Genomic DNA, 22,346 nt, shown 5'->3' on the forward strand with positions numbered 1-22,346 from the left:
CCGGATATAAGATACTTTGTAGTTTTTCTTTGTAATGTCTACAGACAAAAGTCCTCTTTCTCCTTGGCGTGTAACCAGAAAAGTCTGACGTTCTTAAACGGCAATGGGTTAGATGGAAATCATGAAATCATAGAACGCGAAGTTGAAACAGCAAAAATATCTCGAATTATGCGCGTGTTTTCGAGTCGCGCACATTTCTTTCCTAAATCCTTTTATTTTGCCGCACTTCTCTCGGACGATTTCCTTCGCGAGCATACGAGTAACCTTATATCGCGACCATTTAAATGTGTGCTCGTTTTGTCTTGCTATTTAATCGAACATCGTTATATTACAATCAGGATTGTACGAATAGTGTAGACGGATACAAACGGCTGACAGATTCATTTTTGCAGTGGCATTTTCAGAAAAATGTGATATGACAAAATTGAATTAAAAATAGTTTTAGGAATGACAGCGCAGAGTAATTTATGGATAAAAAAATGTCAAATTTTTAACACATATATACGCACATACATATATGTAAAATTGTAAGAATCGAACATCAAAATTTAATAAATTATACAAGCAATCACTATAACTGACAAACGATTTACTTCTTAATTATAAAATAATTTTCTTAAACTTGAATGGATCTAATTATTAATAATACTGATAATATACCTTTATTATTATCGAGACATCTCTCTCATATGATAATTTTTATTCATGGAAATAATAAATCCGAGATTTGTAATGAAAAATGTAAAAATGTTAAAAAATACTTTTCGTAATTTCGTATCACCGTGACACACACTTGATCGGGATTGTTCACGAAGGAACGTTTGCGTAATCCTTCCACGAAGACAGTAGCGGAAATGGGAACGGGAATGCTGTATGCAAATGCGCGTATAAAAACAGAACCAGACATTTAATACAAAAGCTATCTTTATTCCTTTAATCTCATATCAGTCGTGAAAAATCCTTCGCTACATCCAAAGTACATACGACATGTGCAGAATCGAATACATTACGTTATACACGGTAATACAAATCGTATTGCTCAATCGTTCGGAACATCATGTGTACCTGCAACTGTGTGTATGTGTGTGTCGGTGTATGTATACATATACACGTGTACATGTGTGTTTTTGTGTTTCTATATGTGTAAGTACGTAAATGAGTGTATATGTGCGCCTGTCCATATATGCAAGATTGTGCTGCGAGCGTCGGAGAGTCGTAACTCTTCGCGGGAGTTTTACGGTCGAGAAAAGGAGGGTGGTTTACGTGGTGGGAGGAGGGAAGTGGAATGGCAGGATGGGTGGATTCGAAGGAGATCGATTCGAATGTGGCTTTGGCCCTCATTTTCTCGTGTATACTTAATGTTAGCCTCTCTCTTTCTCTCTCTCTTTCTCTCGCTCTCTCTCTTCGCCATCTTTCCATTACATACACTCTTTCCTGATCGATCTTGCAACATGAGAATTTATGAACTCCACGTTTGCAAAATATTTTTCTCCCAAGACATACTCTAAAAAGAACGAATAAACAAGATCAAGGTTGGCTATTTGCGCATTATCCTTGTTTCATCCTGAATAACGTCTGATCTTCCGAAACAAACATTTCCAGGAGCCACGAGATTCAAAAACGTGGAATATTAAAATATCTAAATTAAAAATAAATAAGCATTAATAATATCCGATAGTCCCCCCGAAGGGACATTTTCAATTTAACCAAGAAACACTGCTGTCCCACCGTCGCCGGCCTCGCAACTTTCAACTGACGTGCATATCCGACGGATGAAGTTACCATGAGTTTCGCCGCGCGGCTGATTAATGCATCGACGTGTGATTACATTTACCGGAAAGCATCGTAGTAGCACGTTGTGAATGCGAGGGAAGTTAATAGGATGGGCGGCTGCCTTCCTCGCGAGATTTTCCCCGGCGCGGCGCGGCGCGCGGAGCGGCGCGAATGTTTCACCGCGCGCGAGTCGGCGAGAGGAAAAGCCGATTAATATTCACGACCGATCTCGGGGACGCTAAACCTTTATACGATGAAATTCCGCGCGTATGATTTTCTTGCGAAATTTAATTCGACCGATTTATCAGGAGCGGAATTTTGTTCCTGCAGCAGCCGTCCATCCGCACCGAAAATATTAAAAGTCGCGCGGAAAAGTCATTGAAACAATCGAGAATTATCTCTACGTAAAGATAACTCCCGTTCGCATAATTTCCTCCTGTGTGAAATACATTTCGAAAAATGTATATCTCGTGTCTCTCCGCGGATTCTCGAGGAAAATCCGGAAAAGCTTTCCGTCGCGTTTCTACAAAAAAAAAAAAAGAAAGCGAGATCGTTACCAAGCAAGCTCGTGGCCGCGGTTATAATTAGCGCGCGCGCGCGCGCGTGCGGGCGAAAAGGAATAAATAAGAAGTAAAAAGGGATCGATGGGAAAAAGTGGAATGCGTTTAACTCAGACGAGCTGCAAACCAGCGAATGCAATATCGCCCGCGAGCAAGATCGTTAAACTTTGCTAGTGTTTTTCTTGTTCCCGCGTTTAACCGCTCGTTCGTCAATTCGACGAAAATAAATACACACGAAGAAGGAAGCGACAGATTGCGATGATAAATTTTTATCTGCGAAAAAAAAAGCGAATCTCTGAAAGCACGGCGGCGTCGAGGTAAAAACTAAAAAGAAAAAAAAAGACTCGGACTGCCTAGTTTAGATTTTTTTTTCCGCAAAAAAGGAATTGTTTCGAATGTGTCGGGATTTTTATTTTTCTTCCGCCAGATTTTAATCGATGCGAATAAATATGCATGAAGCGCCTAGAGTGGTCTATGAAAAATTTTTACCTATGAAAAGGACAATCTCAAAAAAATCAGTTCTCTTTAACAAGTATAAAATTATCCGTTTTTAATCTATCTAATGTACGAAGTGAAATAATTATTTTTAAAAGGTTTCCCCTCAAGAAAGTACACTGCATTTCCCGTGTAATTTAACTCGATTTAACGACGTTATTTATTTAACCTCACGCGAAGTCTTTTAAGGAAGTCCTTTAAGTTGGTTCTTTAAGGAAATGGCGATTACATGAAACGTGATTACATGAATGCGTCTTCTAATTATTTAATTTCCGAAATACTTCTCAGCGCTTAAAACGCAATATTTAGTATCTAAACGATATTTCGTATATTTTCTTCTTTTCCTAAATTGAGATAAATATAAAGATATTAAGAAATTAAAAAAAAAAGATTTAATATGAGAAAAAATGTTTTCAAAATGATCTTGCTGGAGGCTCTAATAATTTTTGCCGGAGTCGGATTTTATTTAATATTTATGAAGGTTCTAAACGCCGCCAATTCTGCTGCATTTTCAAAAACACGAACTAATAGTCTGCCCGTTTACGGCAAATATATCGAAATTCGCAAAATTGACCGCACGCGTTGAAGTTATTCTTGTTGGCGAGCTCGTTTAAAAAGTTCTAATTAAATGAACGATAAACGCACAGAACTCCTTTCGCAGAATTTCGACAGTGCGTAAAATTACGTTCACAACTCGATATAATTTAAATTTCGAAAGTTGACGATCCTGAAAACGTGCAATCAAATTTAAATGTATCTTGGTTATTAAAAATATCGCAAAAATTTTATTATTAATTGCCTTTCAGTCAAAAAATATTAATGCTTATATATTTATATTTCAATAAAAAGAAGAATCTTAATTTCAATCATCTGTTGGTTAAAAACATCTGTTTTATTAATTTACTTGTAAAATGTTTGTCAGATGTCCAACGTGGTCCAAAACATTAAATTTTAACTAACTGAAATAAACAATTTTTTATTTTCCTTGCCGTACTAAGAAGTTTCTCTTCACTTCTTGTCTTAAACATTCTCGTTTTGCCTGAAATTTCTCAAAATGTAAATAAATTACTTGCCCCCGGAACAAGATGAAATATTGTTATATACGAAGCTCGAAGGCGAAGACAAATTTCGAGTTACCTCGACGGCAAAGCTTAAAGGACACAGGCAGGATTCTATATCCTCGCGAGTCGCCAGACTGGAAGGCAAACACTGTTCATCCGTGAATCGCGTCGTGATTACGGCGACGGAAAGGAAACCAGTTTCCTCGTCGGGTACTTCTGACGATGAAAGGACCCTCCTAGGACTCGGCGCTTTCTCGGGGCGCATTCTTCCGTCTTCACGTCCGGCGCCACCTTGCAGTTATGATAAGTCGTCATCAACTCATCAGCGTTTTCTGAGTGATTGAAGTTATACACGCAAATTTATACAACTGTTACACTTAATCTTTTTTTTTATAGAAACACAATGCCGATTGATTTCCATCCCGTTGCATGTCTATCGACTGTAGATCGATCGATTACTTGAGAGGGCGAAGCCAGCTCGAATCGCAATCTCGAAGACACCTTTAAAAAATAACTACTTTCACCGATTTTTCGTCGCTTAGTGGTTTTTTTTTCTTAGTGTACGCGCCATATAATATGTATATATCTATCCGTGTTGTGTGTTTGTATAATATATATATTTATATATACGTGTATGTATATATATATATATATAGATATACGGGGCGTCCCAGAAGAGACGTATACCATTCCGAGGAGCTGGAATTAACTCGCAAAATCTTCTTCGGCAAAATAAATAGTCTACGACGAGGCAATAAAGTGAAACTTATTTAAGTAAATCATAATTCTTAACAGTTCGAGAAATAAAATTCAATATCGGATTTCTTGATCCGACACAATCTTGATCTCTTCCTAACTTTCGGATAGAGAGGATTTCCAAGATTAAATTCTTTCAAAGGTAAATTTGCTTTCGAAATTCCCCGCTCCGATCCGATTCTGGTATACACCGTTTTCAGAACATCCTGTATGCTCAACGGTCTCTGTACATCAGGTCGAGCGCCATCGCGGCGCTCCTAATCTCGCCAATCTTAAACACCAAGTTAACATTATTATCACTACAGCAGAATCGCTACAGTTGCGTCTCCGCCTTGAAACGCCAGGATCGAGAGGGTCCTCAAGAGAAATAAATGACATTTATTCTATAAGTCCAGAACAGAATACTGCCGAGGGAGGAAAAGAGGTGCAAAAAAGGCTTGAGCAGATTTCCGAGTCACGAGCACCCCATGAGCCATATGGGCTATATAACGCTGTTGTCGATCTTAAACAATATCGGAGTAATCCAAGAGCCATTAAGAATGATTGAAGCGACCAGATCGTATCAACCATAATACGTTCAAAAGGAACAGCAATAAATATGTTATATATTTTTTAATATAACAATAATTCTGCAAAACAGTTTTTGAAAATTGTGTGTAGGAGACACGCGGCAAATAATATATAAAAGTTGTCAAATATTTATAATATTTACGATTAAAAGGGAACAGTCTCCTTTTATTACTATTTCACATCCATCTCGCTCGTTCCGCAATCGATTTATCGCGGAATCTTCGTCTCAGTCTCAGGGATCAACATGAACAATTAAATTTAATTAATTTCACATTTTCGTAGCGGATCCCCATCAGAGGAGGCCGCTTTGAGCACCAGTCACGTTCTCGCTCGCGATGCTGAAAGCGCGCCTTCGGGGTCCATGGGGCGCGTTTCACTCGATCGAGTCCGCCAAACATTTATCTATCACTTTAAGGATCAGTCACGCCATCTTGGTTCCTTTTCAACGCGACCGAACGTTTCTCCTTGGATCGCGTCCAAAAGACGTCGTCGTATTTCACAAGCGCGACACGCCGTTTAAATAAATCCGGCCCCGCCATCTTGGTGTGTCCGAAAAAGCACTCTCCGCGTTTAAACGCGACCCGCGTAAATTTTTCGGAGTCGATTTCCTTCGAATACGCGGAGCGCAAGAATCACCCGCGTTCCGCTGCTTTCCACCGCTTTCCACCGCGTTCCACCGCGAATATCTCCGCCGGTCTCTCCCCCGATTCTGACGAGGACTGCGCACCGCAGCGACATTCGAGACATGCCTTCTGATTAATCTATTACGTCTCCGCCGCCAGGACGAGTCCTTTGTTCGTGCCGTCTCGGGTGGCCCTGTTCCGCCAATCACATCCTGGACCCTGTTATTCTCCGCGAATTAATCTGGTTCCATGACGAGGACAGATTTCCTCCTTGATGCTGATATCTCGTTATTCGTTTAAGTCTCCATGCTTGGCGCGCATAATGGGAGGAGATTATAAAAATTACTCGAAAATTTGTATGCAAATATAAATGACGTTATTCTGTCTGCTGGGTCAATATGTTGAGCAAAAAGAATGAGGACAGGTCTTCCCTCTTGACTCATATGAAAATTTTTGCATCAAAACGATGAACATTTCTGTTCTCAAATTAATTTTCTTATATTCGAAATGATTGAAGTACTTAATACAAAAATGTTTAAATATTTGTGCGACATGTGTAAATTCTTAAAATTAAAACTTCTAAGATAAAATTCTTTTTGGCAAAAGTCGAGTAACAAATGTTAACTATATCTTGGTATACTTTAAAGAAAGTTTGTACAATCTCGTTAAAACGATTTCTTCTATGTATATCTTCAAAAAATTTTAATTGCGACGTTTTCCGCAAAGAAATCGATCAATCCGATCCTTTTTTTCTCAGTAAATAAAAACTGAGTAAACCCGTAAAAAGTAAACAATGTATTAATTTTATTCACGGTAGATCCAGGATGTATTTCCCACGTTTCTTATATCCGATTCCCGAACTCTCGTTCGGTTCGGATTTTTCAGACGTCCATGGCGTCTCCCACGTAGCCCTCGTCGGGACTTTCCGGATGATTCGGCGGTTGGATCTCCTCGGCCCTCGCCGCGGCCGCGGCCGCGGCCTCGCGAGCGGTTTTGCCGAGGAGCGATCGCGGCGACAGCGGGGTGGTTTCACCTCTGTAAGCCGCCGGAGGTGACGGTATAAAGGGTACCTCCGGGAAAACAGCGACCGGCGAGACTGGCGAGTGAATGGGCAGCTGTTGTTGAATCGGTTGCTCGACTGGTTGAATCGGCGGGGGTGGCTGTATCGTCTGCGGTTGTGACTGTTGTTGTTGCTGTTGATGCTGATGCTGGTGTTGATGCTGGTGTTGATGCTGATGCACCGGATAAGGATAACCCTCGGCGGTGTACCTGGCGTCGGTGCGCGGTAAAATGGGATCGTATCCCGGTGATCTCGCGAGGAATTCCGCCTCGCGCGAGTATCTGGCTGCCGGCGCGGCCGCCGAGCCTGGCTCCGACATACGTTGCCGGAGCCTGGGCAGAGTGCTGGCAGTGCTGAAGGTGATCTTGGGCAGGCCGAAATTGAGCGGGTAGCCATCCTGATCCAGGTAGCTCATCTGCGGCAGAACTGGCGGCGGTCGCAGATCAGGTTGCAGCGGATAGCCCGAGTCATACTCCAGCACCTGCCGATCGACGCCGCCGGCACGCTGATGATGCCGTCCGTACAGCTGACCGTAGCCTACCTCGGTGTTTTCAGGCACCTCGTTGATCAGATCGGGTTCGGTCAGGTATTTGGCAACCGGACTTGCCACTGAATACGCATCCCGATCTAGGTGATTGTTCCTGGTGTGCTCCCGGCGTTCCAAAGTGGCCGCGCGATTGATCTCACGCTCGGTATACGAGACCATCTGCTGATGTTCGAGACCACCGATCAGGCTACCGTTACCCTTTCGGCAGGCGCTGCTGGTGGTGTCCTTCGTGATCGGCAGCACCGACTTGCTCTGCGTCACCAACGCCTTCGAATTGCGCTTTCGGTCGCGACGCCGCTTCTTCGCGCAGTATATCACGCTACCCACCAAACAGCCCAGTGCCAGAAAAGTGCCTACCAGCGCGCCCGCGACAATTGCGACCAAGTAGCCGGAACCAGGATTGTCGGAAGGTGGCTCCACGGTGGGTTTCTCGCGGAAGAGCACGCGGAGAGAAAGATTCGCCACTGCAGAACCCGCGCTGTTTTCCGCGATACAGCTGTAGGTGCCCTCGTCGAGCGACTCAACCGAGAAGAGGAACAGCGTGCTGCTCATGTTGGTCCCGCCTCGTTGTCGATAGATGCACCTAGAATAGATGCAGAGAAACGCGTTTCGAAACAAAAGAAACGTAGACAAGGTTTCGTAGAAGCTCTATGACCGATATTTATAGTCAGATCTTATATATAAGATCGACTTAAGTTTATCTTTAGATACTCCGTAGCCAATAAAACGAGTTCTCTACAGCGTCTGAAGATAAACTTGAGACGATCTTAAATATAAAATCTGACTATGAATACCGGCCTATAATAGGAGCTGGAAATTCGCTTACCTTGGAAATGCAGAAATACTGCCGGCCATGGAATTGTTTTCGTGCTGCAGCTCGCACGGTTCTCCGTTGAACCACCAAGTGACCTTGGCGGTCGGAACCGCGTGAACGTCGCATCTCAAAGTGACATTTCCGCCCTCGTACATCTCCAAGTGATCTTGAAGATCGATACGCGGCAGGCAGGCTAATTCGTTGGACTTGAGACTCTTGATCTGCTTGCCCTGCAGCCTCGCCGGGGAATCGCAGACGGGTTCGGATTCCTGTGGCGCCGCCGGCGCCGACTCCTTCAGCCAGGTCTGCATTATTCGCAATCTACAGTCGCACTGCCACGGGTTATTGTGAAGAGTCAATCCCCTGAGATTTCCCCCGAGCGGCAGAGTGTGATCTGGCACGTAGGTGAGTCGATTGCCGTCCAGCCGGAGCCACTCCAACGACTGGAGGCCCTCGAAAGCGTTTTGCTCGACGACCTCTATTGCGCACTTGCTGATCTCCAAGTTGGTCAGATGCGCCAGATGGAGAAACGCGCCTTGGCGAATCTCCTTGATCGGATTCCCGTTCAGTATAAGCCTCATCAAACTCGAATAGGACGCGAACGTGTCCGTAGGCACCTCCTCGATCTTGTTCTCAGACAGATCGAGCTCCACTAGGCCGACCAGGCCGACGAACGCCTCCGAGGCGATGCGACTGATCTGAGACTTGCCCAGATAGAGTCGCTGTAGGTTGATCAAGCCAAGGGCGCGGAAGCATTCCGGTGGCAGGCTGACCAGATGATTGCCCGACAAGTCGAGCACCTGCGTCTCCTCTCGGGCGCCCTGCGGCAATCCTTTGAGACCGCGGTTCGCGCACTCGACCCATTCCTTCCCGCCCTTCCACTTGCACGCGCACATGCTCGGGCAGCCCTCCGCCGCGTCTGTTCCCCAGGACAATAGCAGCAACATCGTGCCGAGGAGGGCAGCCCTCCGCCGCCAGACCGGTACGATCGAGCACATGGTGCTCTCTCATCGGTCGTACAAACCCACCTCGTTTTCTTCCTCGTCCTCTCTCTCTCTCTCTCTCTCTCTCTCTCTCTCTCTCTCGTAGTCGTATCCCTCCGTTTCTATCGCATTTTTCGCTGACCCACCACCGCCACGCGCGCTGACCCTTCAGCGTTGCCGAAGGGAGACTGCGGTGCTTCGATCGAGTCGATGCGGAGGTGAGTGCACGACTGCCTGCGAGGTCATCAGCTCGCGAAATACCGAGAGGCGGATCTCTGCAACAATAAGATGAACGAGCCGATGAATTACGGTGCACTTTGGATCACGATGTGATAAATGGTTACAAGTAGACAAGCTCGAGCCCGGGAATAATTCGCGGGAAAATTCAGCAAAGATCGCGAACTCGCAAACCTGAACAATTTTGCTAAATTAAAAATTAACTTATTGACTCACCGATCTGGAGTTCGGAAAGGTTCGATCTCAAGGGCGGGCGCTCGTAATCGCGAGTTGTTTCAAAAAAGCCGTTTTTGCGTGTAAAATTTTTATCAGCTTGGTGCACCGACGACAATTGATTACGGGATTTTGCTCTCGAGGGATTTTGCTCCCGCGAACGAAAGGACTATTAGAGATCCTCGGCTGGATCAGGACTTCCCTCGTCTAGAAAGTCTCGTGGAAAAACAGCCACCGCATGCGGGGCATAGAAACCGCCGAATCCTCAGTAAGGTGATTCCCGAGGGTTTTCCGCAAGGGATGAGGGAGCGAGGGGGAGTGCACAGAACGCAGGTTGAGAGCGGATAATAAATTCCATGAAGAGGGTGTATATCCCGGAGAGGAGGCAAGGATGTCGCGAGGAGAAACACTCCCCGATATCAGGATATCGGAATATCGAGCGCGTTCGCGCAGCGTGGCATGCAAACCTTCCATTCCTCTCGTGGCTTTATCCCGGAGATGCCTCGGTGAGAGGAAGCCTTTCTCCGAGGTCGAGGAATGCGAAGGGAAGAGGCCTGGAAGGATATTGCCGATCTCGTACGTTTCGAATCCAATATCAACTGACCCTCGTCGTCGTAGTCGCCGCGTCGCGTGAGTTGCAATTTTTTTTCCCCCTGTGTCTTTAAAATCGCTGTCGGGAGCGGCATTGGAAAACGCAAACCGCGCGGATACGATCTTGACGCGCCACTCGACAGTTCACGTAATATCACGTGTTGCATATAATTTGTATTATCTCGACAGACTAAGTCTTTCTACCTATTTGTAATTTATTACTATTAGAAAGTGCGATTTTCAAAATTACAATCTCCCTTAAGAATCACAGTAAATGCGATATATATCGCATTTCTATTTTTATATCTTATATTTTGAATTGTGCATAATTTTGTATCACAAACCCAATTTTGAATCACGTGTCATTATTTTATATCGCAAACACTATTTTAAATTTCCCCCGTTATATTATGTAATTTTTAATTTTACGATTTTTGAAAATTTTATTATACACTTTGATTGTTTTAAATCATAAAATTTAAAATTATATAACAGAGGAAATTTAAAATAGTGTTTGCGATATAAAGTGACGCGTGATTCAAAATTCCATTTATGATAACAAAATTATGATAAAAATTTTTACAGAATAATAAAGAGGAACAAATTTTAAACAGATTGATTAAACTATGTCTAGTATTAAAAATAAAGCGTATTTAGTAATCGGAATATGTTACATTTATAACATTTAAATCGTTTTGTTTTACCATTTTTTTATATAAATATTTAATGAATAAATACTTACAATTACAGATGCAATTTTGAACTGTATTTGCGATTTTATATCGCAGGCGCGATTCAAGAAAAAAAATCATGGTGCTAGTGATATATCGCAAAATCGCACATCCCTATTTGTTACTTAAGTTTAATTGCGGTCATTGCACAAATGTACATTTTTTACGTAAAGTAGAAAGACACACACATACTTGTAATTAATATACAATTTGATCCAATATATAATATGAATTATATAAATATAACTTCTATATGTGTAGGTATATGTATGTGCATTGTACGTATAAGAGCATTGATTTTCCGAACCCAGATTTCATCCTGCATGTAAACGTAAATCGAAATTACGATAATTCTGTCGGATCACGTTCTTTTCAATACGCGCTCGCAAATTATCGCCGAGCCATGCTTCCTGCCTCTATGCATACTTGATGCCGTGTAAACGCGAACTCGCATAAATGGTGAGGCAACGTGCATGGAAAAAAAATTGTGAAAAGACATAAAAAAAACACACGATGGTGTGCGACACGGAAGATTCATTCTTTCGTTCATTCGCATTCGTTCCTTCATTCCGCTTTTTTCGTGCTCGCCTTCGGAATCGCGGCAGCTCGTTTAGTCAGCAAACGTTTTCATCGGGATGCGAATTGTCGAACCCGGAGGGTTGAAAATAGTCCCCGGTAAACCGCCGGTGCTCGCTTTGGGCGCGCGAAGGAGGGCCCTTAAAGGGGCTTCTTTAAAATTGCGCTAGCGTCTCGCGGCCGGCAGTAAATATCGAATGCGAAACGGTGCATGGAATACGCTTCTTTTTCTCCATCGCTCGAAATGGAAATGAGGGTTGAAAATGAAAAAGTTGAGTATTGGGAGAAGGCTTGGGAGGATACGCATTTTAACTTTTCAACGCACGGTTTTCCTTCCGGATGAAAAAATTCAATATTTTATATGAACTTATTTTCGCGAGACTCGTCTCTCGTATCAGCTTCGGCAGAAAGATAATTCGTTTCCGGGCGGAAAAAAAACGCACTAAACGCGAGTCGTTTTAACAGATCTTTAAGAGCGAGTTAAACGACGCCTTCGGTCATTAAAACCGTAACGATAATGTCGCGATTAAATTCAACGGTCATGCCGATTCCGAGGTATTTCGTTAATTGTTACCACCATTTCGGCGAGAGGAAATGCTGTCCGACTGCGAAATGGGAAGAAATACTTTTCGCTGGCAAAATGTAAACGAGGCGAAAGAGACGAAGCGCTAAACGGCGCTGAGGGCATCCATCCGAGATGGTGAATCGTCATTTTAAACGTTATTATGACTGTTATCAGCGGATGAATAATACAGTTAAAACGTGTTAACTTGAAAAAACTTGAATTGAAATCTTGCGATATTTCCTTATGTTTCGTTAATGCATATGATAAGGTAGAAGTGATTATCGATAGCCAGCTCGTTATCTCTTCTGTAATATCTTTCGGATAAATTTGTATCTTTTATTGGCGCACGGAGTATATTAATTCTACGATTCTTGAAACATATTCTACATATTATGAATCAAAACTAAATAATTAAAATGCAAATAGTCGCAATGTATCAATTTTAGGGCAACTATTGCACAATTACACTGTGACATTTATGACTGATGAATAGTCGAGCAACTATATCGATTATGGCAGTGGTGTATCTCTCATTGTCGGGGAACTGTCACATCACGTGTGAAACGCAGCGGGGATAATTTAATTGACATCGACCCCCGTTTAATTACCGAGAAACAAGGGAGTTGCGCGACTAAAGAGAACAGACAATGAGAAAGAGGGAGAGAGAGAGATAGATAGATAGACAGAGGGAGGAAGGGGAGATGGTAAGAACGTTTCTGAAAGTTGTTCGAATCGTATACGAAAGAAATCGGGTACTATCTTTTTAGGCCACTTCCGGTATCTTCCTCGATTTACGGGGCGCAGTACAAAGCCGCAGGGACAAGAATTTCCGTCAATCTTTTTCATCGATCCTCTCTAACCAACCGAGAACATGGACTTTTCGGTCGGATAGATAGATATGATAACGTTCAATTACTTGTTTAGAAGAGTGTTAAGAAATCAATTTGTCGATAATTAGATTGATAACCAGGAGAACAATAAAAACAGTAAAAACACAAATGTTTCGATGGTATTTTATCTTTGTAGATTACAAGAGCAGTTCTGAGCTGCACTGTTTTCATTTCATAAACGCTTTAAAATACAGAAATTGTAAGAACCTAATCTAATCTAAGAACGTAATAAACTTGGAGCTATCGAGTGCGTTGTGGAAGAGAGAATACAGCGACTGAAATAAAAATTGCGATATACAGTGCGCGATTGTTCCTTAAAGTTCCTCGGGACCGTGGCTCTTCCGTCTCCTCAAGCGTGTTCGAAGCCCCTTCGCCCTCTTATTCCTGCCTCTTCTGGCGGGGTAAAGGCAAGCAGTTCTTTGGTACCTTCATTCTCGACTTACAGCGCGACTTACAAAGGCTCGAGATCGAGTGGGCAAATATCGAGAACAGCCCCTTCCCAACCTCGCGATCGTGAAGGTAAATTAACAGCTAGGTAAATTCGTCGATACAATTGCTAGATATTGATCAAAAATACGTAAGGAAGAATTGAAATGGAACGGGATACGATCTACGTTTCTTCACGATAGCTTCGTAAATAGAAAAATTGTAGAAAAAATACGAAATTAAAGATATTATATGGATAGGTATTTCAAAAGTTAAAATAAAAATATCCTTGAGAATTATAGAACGCGGTCGATATTGAATGTTAAAATAAGTTCTATGCATGAGCAGCTATATATTGTTATAAATAATTATATAGTTATCTTTCCTTTAAATTGTAAAAATATCCCGAACGACTTTTCCGCTAATAAAACACCGGCTACGTTAATTCAATTAACTATGATTCGCTTTTATTCCTTTGAGAGTAGTGGAAGAAGCGTACAACGATGGGGAATTGTACTTTAATGTCATTCGAATCCGACCTAATCGATCCTTCGAGAGTATCAGAATCGAAAGAGACTTTATCCTTAGTTTACTAATGTAATAATAGTCTGTAATAATATGACAGAGAGAAGAAATGAAGTCATATTCTAGTCACGTTAAAGTATACCATTTAATTAACTTATTTAATGTATATCTTTCAGTTTCGTTATTCGAACCAAGAGCTTATATAACGTTGCATAATTTGGTCCATATTTAAATCGTGTATGTTGTAGGGGAGACTGGGGCTAGTTGGTACGCTTTTTTAAATGATTTTTTTACATGTAACTAATAAATGAAATACAAGCCGCAAGAGAATTTTTCAATAGTCGCATACTTATACAACACAAAAATATTTTTTTAAACTGAATAGTATAATTAATTTTGTTGCACTATTGAAAATTATAAGGCGATTATATTTGTAACAACTAGCCTTATGCGAAGTAAGTTATCACAGTACTAGATTAAATTGTGAAAGATCTAGTTTTCAAAGTATTATACCCATATATATATATATATATATATAAACAAATGTCCTGATGTCCTGACTGACTGACTGACTGACTGATTGACTCATCAATGTTCAGTACAAACCCCTAAACCTAGAAACATGAAATTCGAGGAGTATATTTCTTCCATGACGTAAGCACCCACTAAGAAGGAATTTTTAGAAAATCCCTTCGACCCCTATACAGGGGTGAAATGTATTTTCACGGTTTCCTCGATATCTCTTAGGCCCGATAAGATATCGACTTGGTTTTTTCTTACAAAGGTTACCCATACAAATGCTTAAAAATGTAATAAGAGACGTTAACGGTGAAATCTTACATAAGATTAAACTATCTGCCACTGTGTTATGCCGAGGTTATGTGTTACATCGACGGAGTTGGTCGAAATTATAAAAAGGCTGTAACAACCTACCCCGTCACAATCAGCCCCGACCCGACCTGCCATATTGAGATATTTGAGATAAATTTTTTAAGACTAACATAACTGGAAGTTATTACAATTAAAGTAAAGGTTTTAAAGAAACAGTTAGAATTATGATATAATAACCAGATTTAATATAACATTCAATATATCACTAATTTATTTTTCGGCCATACAAAACTAAAAATACCTTCTGTTTGTGAAAATACGATACTCAACCTAAAATAACTAATTGAAATATTATCGCAATGTTTTTGCGGAAATATTATATTTTTTATGCAGTATCTTTTGTCACCTTTACAATAGTTACCGTGTACCAACTAGCCCGATCTCCCCTATGTTTTTTGTATGTACACTATTATATATTTTTTTTTATTAAAAAAACAGGCACACAGGAATATTTTATCATCTTTATTTTTTGTTATAAACTAAATGTAATGACATCCATTATGTAATGTAAGAAGTGCGCATATTCCAAAACTGAATTTTTTCCCCCTTTTCTCGTTAACGTGAAGCCGCTTCAACGAAGTGTAGAATTACCGAGCGTCACGATCGATCAGTCGCAAAATCGAACGGCGAATTTGATCCTTACCTCCCATTCTCACCCTTCTTTTTGTAGCGACCCTTCTCCAAGCTCGCGGACACATTTCTCCCTCGCTTTGACAGACCCCTGTTAGGTAAACACGAATTTCCAGCATGGAAAATTCCTCCAAATTTGGACAGCACTGAACCCTCGTTGTGACAAGATACGAAAGATAAAAGACTGCAGCTTTTGTCCCCTTTTTTGCCAACAAAGAGAGGTCTTTGTTCTCTTTCTACTGTCATTTTAACCGTTTATATAGCATTTATATAAGCATACATAATTTATTATACTATTTTCTCAAATATCTTCAACGACTTGTCGTTCTTTTAAAAAATGATCGTCAATTCTCTTCTCGTCAGTAACAAATCAGACTTCAAATGCAGAGGTACAATCACATTCCGATTTTCATTTCTGGTCGAGCACTCCACCATCGGGAATCGACGGCGCCGAAATAACGCGCGGCGATATTTTTTTTTCCAGCTCGCTCCGGCGGAGCACAAAATTACCGAATACCGTAATCGATGCGCCGCGAAAACGCGTCCGACTTTTTCCGCCGTCTTTCGCCGAAAGAGATCTGGAAAGTAACGATCCCGGGGCGCCGCGAGGAGCACCGTCTATTTTTCTTCCTTCCGCGAAAGTCGGGAAATAAAGGGCCGAATGCCTCGTCGACGACAAGCCGCCGATAATGTCCGCAAACGCGAACCGAGCGACGGATACCCGTGTAATAAATCACGAATATACAGGCTGATCCAGGAGCGAAAAAGTCGCGTATTTTCTCGAAATCGCAGAAAACTGAGACTACAGAAATCAAACTGACCAGAATGGCGATAACATTTAACGTGAACCTGTCGACAGTTTATCGTTTATAAAAGAAACTGTTAAAGACTTTGGAAAGTTAAGTCTCCAAAAACTGTAAAAATAAAAAAAACTTCCATTTCAATTTCAAATTGATTTAGATTAAATAGAACTTCAGTTTGAAACTTGTAATTATCGAGATGTTTAATATTTAAACCGAGCAAGTAACATTTACTTCGCCAGCAATTATAATTAACTTAATTAACAGTTAAGACTTTGAAATCGACCCAACTGGCTATAATAATCATCATGACAATACGATTTGGTCAATATTGGTTTTGGTCAGATTAATAGTTAAGACGGTTCGATCATGGGTTTTTTGGTCCTTCTAAATTGATGAAATTTTGATGCTTATATTATAAGCATCTTATTTCAATAATTTAATTTACTGCGAAAAATATTACCTTAATATTTAAGTTTAAAAGTTACAATATTGCGGAAGAATATGATAATATAATATTTCGTTATCGATGTCATTGAGATAATTATTATTGAGAACACGATATAACGTGGCTGCCGCAAAATTGAACAAGACCTCAAACTAATGCCGATGTGAATTATCAGTTAATTGTTTCGAAAACATTGTTCGTTAGGGGAAACGCGGCGCGCCTGCGTCGCAATCGCGTTCGAATGCGCCTTGCAAATAGGCATTATGTTACCGTGCCCGTAATTGCGCTAATAACAATGGCTAATAGAGATAATAGTGCGTCGCTAATTTTACCGTTATTTACTGATAGCTGAGGCGACCATGTAACAACCGGCCCCGCCGCGCCGGATCGTTGTCGTCGACGTCGTCGTGAGCTGATATTTCGTTTAAATTAAAATTAAACCGCTAATTGCCACGGAATTGCAAATAAATATTCCCCTTCCTTGGATACGGCGCATATCGATAAATGCACGCCTCGCGGAATGTTCATAAACACGAATAAACCGTCGTGAAATTTGCGCGTTTCGAAATGGAAGTGAAATAGCTATATCTCCGAATAATTTAACATTGTGATGTAAAATGTATGATTTAATATTATGGTATAAATTTTATATTTAACATTACGATGTGAATTCTGATTTTACTTTATATTTATTAAAAATATTCTTCTTGTTGTATAAAAATGGGAAGAGGAGAGATGGAACACAGTGTTTTTATATATTAGCAAATAGGGGCTTAAATTTAATACGCCTATTTGATTTAGATTCAGAATTTTTCATGAATATAAAGAAACTGATTTTATCTCAAAATACCCCATAAATCACATCTCTTCCCCGTCCCTCGAATCGCGGAGTCTCGAGCCGTCCTTTCGCGATCTTATTTGGGTGATCAAAAGCGGACGCGTGACATCCGGCGGCAATCACTTTTAACGGGACTCGCTCCGTCGAGCCATGAAATTACTGAATCATCATTGAACCGTCCTCTCCGCCTTTGCGGCTACTGGCGGCTCCGGGGAAAGGGTCGTGGAATGGCACCGTGAGGTCGACGCATTTCCCTATTACGTGCGTCGTTGGCCCTCTCCGCGAGCTGAATCGCCAAGCAGCAGCAGCAGCAGCATCGACGACGGCGGCAACGGCGACGGCGACGACGATGACAACACCGGCGACGCTTGACGTAGCTCGACGTTAAGCCGACGGCGGATATCGTCAACGTCTGAAAATTCGCGCGGACGTAACTCGCTGCGGAATCTGCCATCAGGTGGAAGCTTACGAGATTTAATGCGCCCGTTAGTCGGCGTAGATGCAATTTAATCTGACTCACCAGCGATTGCGTTGGGAGAGCTGAGGACGGATCATAAAATGATGAAATGTGTCCCTTTCTTGGTCCCTCTCTCTCTCTCTCTCTCTCCCTCCCCTTCCCGTTCTATCTTGCGCAAGGTATCGATTCAGTAACTATCCTCGGAAATACATAAGGAAACCGGGTATCATTCCTGATAATCCAGATCTTTATGCGTGTTACGGTTTGAAGAGAGAAATTTGTAGAGGAATAAAAGCAGAATCTGATGAAATTATTTCACGTAGACTAGAGATTTAATTTATCTCCCATATAAATGCTCGCACATTTATCGCGAGCTTCCTGGGTCGATTTTTATACGCGACTTTTTGCTCGGCAAAACAGCGTAGTAATTGTCGACCGCGCATCATAATGCCGGGGGGTAGGTTTACGCCCGACAAAATTTCAAGCGGAGACTTCGTTATTTTCAGCCGGGGCGACTTCGTTATTTTCGGCCGCGAGCTGCTTGTTACTCCCTTAATGAGAAATGTTAACGTCGCCAAGACTTTTTAAATTAGCGTCGTAATTAGCCGACGTGCGCGCGTTTTCGTCCGCGAGTACGAGTTTCCGGCTCGGGTGCTCCGGCAAAATTCGTGAACGGTGTGTCGGCTCGTTTTGTGCTAATCTCACCGGCGGAAATAACATCCTCTCGCACGTCGGTTTTTCATTTTCGGTCTTACATCCGATTTAACGCGTGGCCCGCGTTTTTCTCAACGTCGATACGATTAAAAATAAATTATAATTAACTTTGAGTCACTGAATATTTACATATATGTTGCAGGGATTTCGTGTAATTCGTTTTTTTTTTATTTCTAGAGAATCCAAAAAATCAGGATATTATAGAATAAATAAAAATTACACAATTTTATTAGTAATTTTGCAAAATCCTTATAGGTTCTGCCAGTGAAATTGTGAGTTGAAATTTTTATTAATTTATATATTTATAAATATATTATAAATTACGTTTATAGATATTAATATACTTATTTATATTTATATTAATAATTTTTATTTATTCTATAATATCCCGGTTTTTTGTGGATTTCCTATAGGAATTTTGCAAAAAAAAAACAAATTACACGAAATCCCTGCGACATATATCTACATCATTATTTCTTATGCATTGTTCTTCAGACAATTTAAATTTGACTTAAAAAAATACTTAATCAACTTGAGCACTAAATAAGCTCGAAGGATGCGTTAAACCTCGAACAGCCCTTGAATGCAAACGTGGCCGCCGGATGCTGTCAACGCTTTTTCCGTCATTGTCGCTGTTTTACGATCGCGGACGCTCCTCATCCCCGCATTCTGGATTCGACGTCTCCCATGGGGGACGATGCGCGACAATAAGCGACTCGGGGACGGCAAACTAGCGAGCAACAACAGCGAGAGCGGTGTCTGTCTCGCGGTCGGTTGTATTCCAACGAGATTACGAGGCCGTGATGCAAATATGGCGGAGCGTACGACGTGTGAAATATGCAGCCGGATGCAAACGGCTTCGCCGCGAAGTCCGACCGAATCGCCTCTGCGGAGGTTATTCGGGATAGCGAAACTCCGCCCGCGGCTCGAAATTTCACCCCGCGGCGTTATCATCCCCTAATTTATACACGGAGATCGCGCGCACCGACCTCCCGGAAATGGTCTCCTCGCGCGATAATTCAACTCGATCGCAAAAAGAGAGACGCATCTCTCTTTTTCGCCACATTTCCGAAATCCAACTTATATCCATTCCCATAATAAATAGGGCTTAAGTAACGGAATGTTAAAACCGCTGAGCAAATATCAGAGGGATATAGGATAAAACGGAGTATCGCACGGCCGACGATATGGCCAAAATATTTCACCGAAGGTCGAAACAACCGCAGAGGAATAGGGGATGTTTGGAAGAACCAATACGTTTACCACGTACGGGGAGGCGATACTTCTCGTCGAAAGGGCGGCGGGCAAAGGGGGAATACGAGAACATATCGCACGCCGTTTGTTGTGCGCCACGTCGCGTCGTCGTGCCGGCGATGTAAACGGGGCGAAAGGGGTGTATGGGGAATTGTAGGGGTTGGGAAAACTCAAAGCGGAGGCGCCGCGACGCCGTTCCGGCCAGCCGACGCCCCGCTGCTGGAACAAAAAAAGTAAAACGAAACAAAAAAAAAAGAAACGAGAGAAATCGCGGAAACAGCGTCGCCAAGCGCGCCGCGATGCGTGTTACGCTCGGCGAGAATTTGCGAACGTTCGAGAAGCTGTGTTGCAGGATTTAAACTCGTCGACAAAGAAGAGAGAGACTAGTTCGACTAGACAAAAGACTATAAGTTCAGACTAAAGACTAGCGACACGTAAACTATTTCTTCAACTTGACGCGACGCGATGCACGTTCGTGCGACGTCATTTCGGGGCGACGGAGAGTCTTTGGAATGTATAATTAGTCTTTGATCGCTCCAAGAATTCGCCCATTCCTCTGCGCGAAAGAGATAACAGTTAACAATGTAATTTTAATAAATGTATCCCGTAGCTTACACGTGACTAAGTACGCCCGCCGCGCCGGGAGGGAAACTGCCATGCCGCGAATGTTGTCGCGCGGACTTTGTCAATTTTCATATTGATTTAAATGAGGAAGTTACAGGACGAGAAGCAGAACTTGCCAAGCTTCTCCTGCGAAGCTTAATACCGAAAGTCTCTAAGCTCTTCACGGAACATCGTCGGTTAGGTAACTACTTGCGTCATTGGAATAATCCGCCGCACGATACATTACACAGATGTTATAGAGCCGTCTTACGTTAAATATTACACGGGACATCTACTAATGATGACGAAAAAATATATATATATATATGTATGTATATATACGGCGAAATATCCGCTAGGCGGAAGCAAATTGCGGTTTTCAAGATTCAGGAATGGTTGGAAGCGAGAACTAAATACCCAATACGTTTGAATAAAGCTCATTTCACCTTATACGAACTACCTCCGCTCGCAGAAGCTCTCGGGGTAAGAGCTATTGATTTCTTGGCAAACAGCACGAAGAAAAGCTGTGCGGCTAGCCGAACGCAACACATCGCCTGCGTTAATGGCAGAGACTGTGTGCTACTTTCGACTAATCGATTCTGCAGAAGAATAGGCGGGCGCGTGTGTGAACGGAGGGCTGCTGAACGGGTCCGTGCACCCAACTTCGACTGATTACTCCGTTTCTAATTCGTCGGAGTGGATGTGGAGCGTGCGGACGTCTAAAACCGCGCGATCTTGCTCACGAAATGCTCGCTGCAGTTTCATCGAGTATCTCGCAAAAAAGATCAACGTGTGTTTTCTCCGAACTTCGGCACTCGCCGCAACGTACTCCTGGATGAGAATTCAGAGAGTTCATCGACTTCTGCCTGAAATCTTTAGTTGTTACGTCGAGTTGCGTAGACATTAAAAATAAGGAAATATCATAAAAGAACAAACCAAGCGTAATTTATGATAATGATGTCCAACGGCATTAGCCATGATTTTCCATCATTCTCTTAAAGAACGTAAACGCGACAATATTCATTTTTGCATGTACGGCATTGTGGCATGCATACTGGGTCACTTCGAAATAAAAGAGCAGTTATTTTCTCGATATTTTTTCATAATATATAATACTTTGGTGCTTTATTTACTAGCCACTATAGTGCGACTGTATTCCGATATCTAATAAAATTCGAAAATTTTCATGTATAGATGTAAAAATCGCAATAATTCCAGTGTTAGAATTAAAACTAACTATTATAACTTTACGTTATTTTTAATTAAAACGATTGCCATAATTTACGCTGCGATAACTCTTGCAAATAAAAAATAAAACATAATTCGTTGATCTTAAGCTGATCTTTTTGTTAAGCTAACGTTATTTTTAGCTTGTCATGAATAAGTAAAGCAGGTATTTGAGTTTTTTACTGCGGTGATCGAATAGTTAGAAGTAGAGCGATATGACTTGACTAGGCAAATTCAAATTTACATCAATATTTACAAGATCCACACGTCTCTCTTCGACTCTTTCCGAACCTTTCACTGTAACTCGTATGATTGATACATACTTCATAACGCATTACACACAAGCATACACGACAAGCATTTATAAAACTCCTCGAACGCTCGGCAAGACGAAATCACACGAAATAATCGTACATTCTGTTACAGCAAAAATTATAAAAGAATTTTTTTTCTTTTAAAAAAAGCTAATATAAACTAACGCTTTCAGA

General features: G+C 41.8%; 1 protein-coding gene across 4 annotated transcripts in view; it reads right to left on the minus strand.

Annotated features, from left to right (window-relative positions):
• Window positions 1-906: 906 nt before the first annotated feature.
• The window catches only part of LOC139769442 (uncharacterized), a 117,763-nt gene continuing 96,323 nt past the window's right edge, over window positions 907-22,346 (minus strand). For all 4 annotated transcript variants that reach the window (XM_071700510.1, XM_071700508.1, XM_071700507.1 and 1 more), the window contains 2 exons: window positions 8,272-9,517; window positions 907-8,028 (listed from right to left, as the gene is read on the minus strand). In XM_071700510.1, coding sequence (XP_071556611.1) covers window positions 6,720-8,028; window positions 8,272-9,257 — 2,295 coding nt within the window. In that variant the 5' untranslated portion in view covers window positions 9,258-9,517 and the 3' untranslated portion in view covers window positions 907-6,719. The remainder of the gene's footprint in view (window positions 8,029-8,271; window positions 9,518-22,346) is intronic.

The sequence above is a fragment of the Temnothorax nylanderi genome, unplaced genomic scaffold, assembly GCF_030848795.1.
Source record: "Temnothorax nylanderi isolate EJ_2023f unplaced genomic scaffold, tnyl_v1.0 TNYL_tig0022_pilon, whole genome shotgun sequence".
In the NCBI taxonomy this organism is placed as follows: domain Eukaryota; kingdom Metazoa; phylum Arthropoda; class Insecta; order Hymenoptera; family Formicidae; genus Temnothorax; species Temnothorax nylanderi.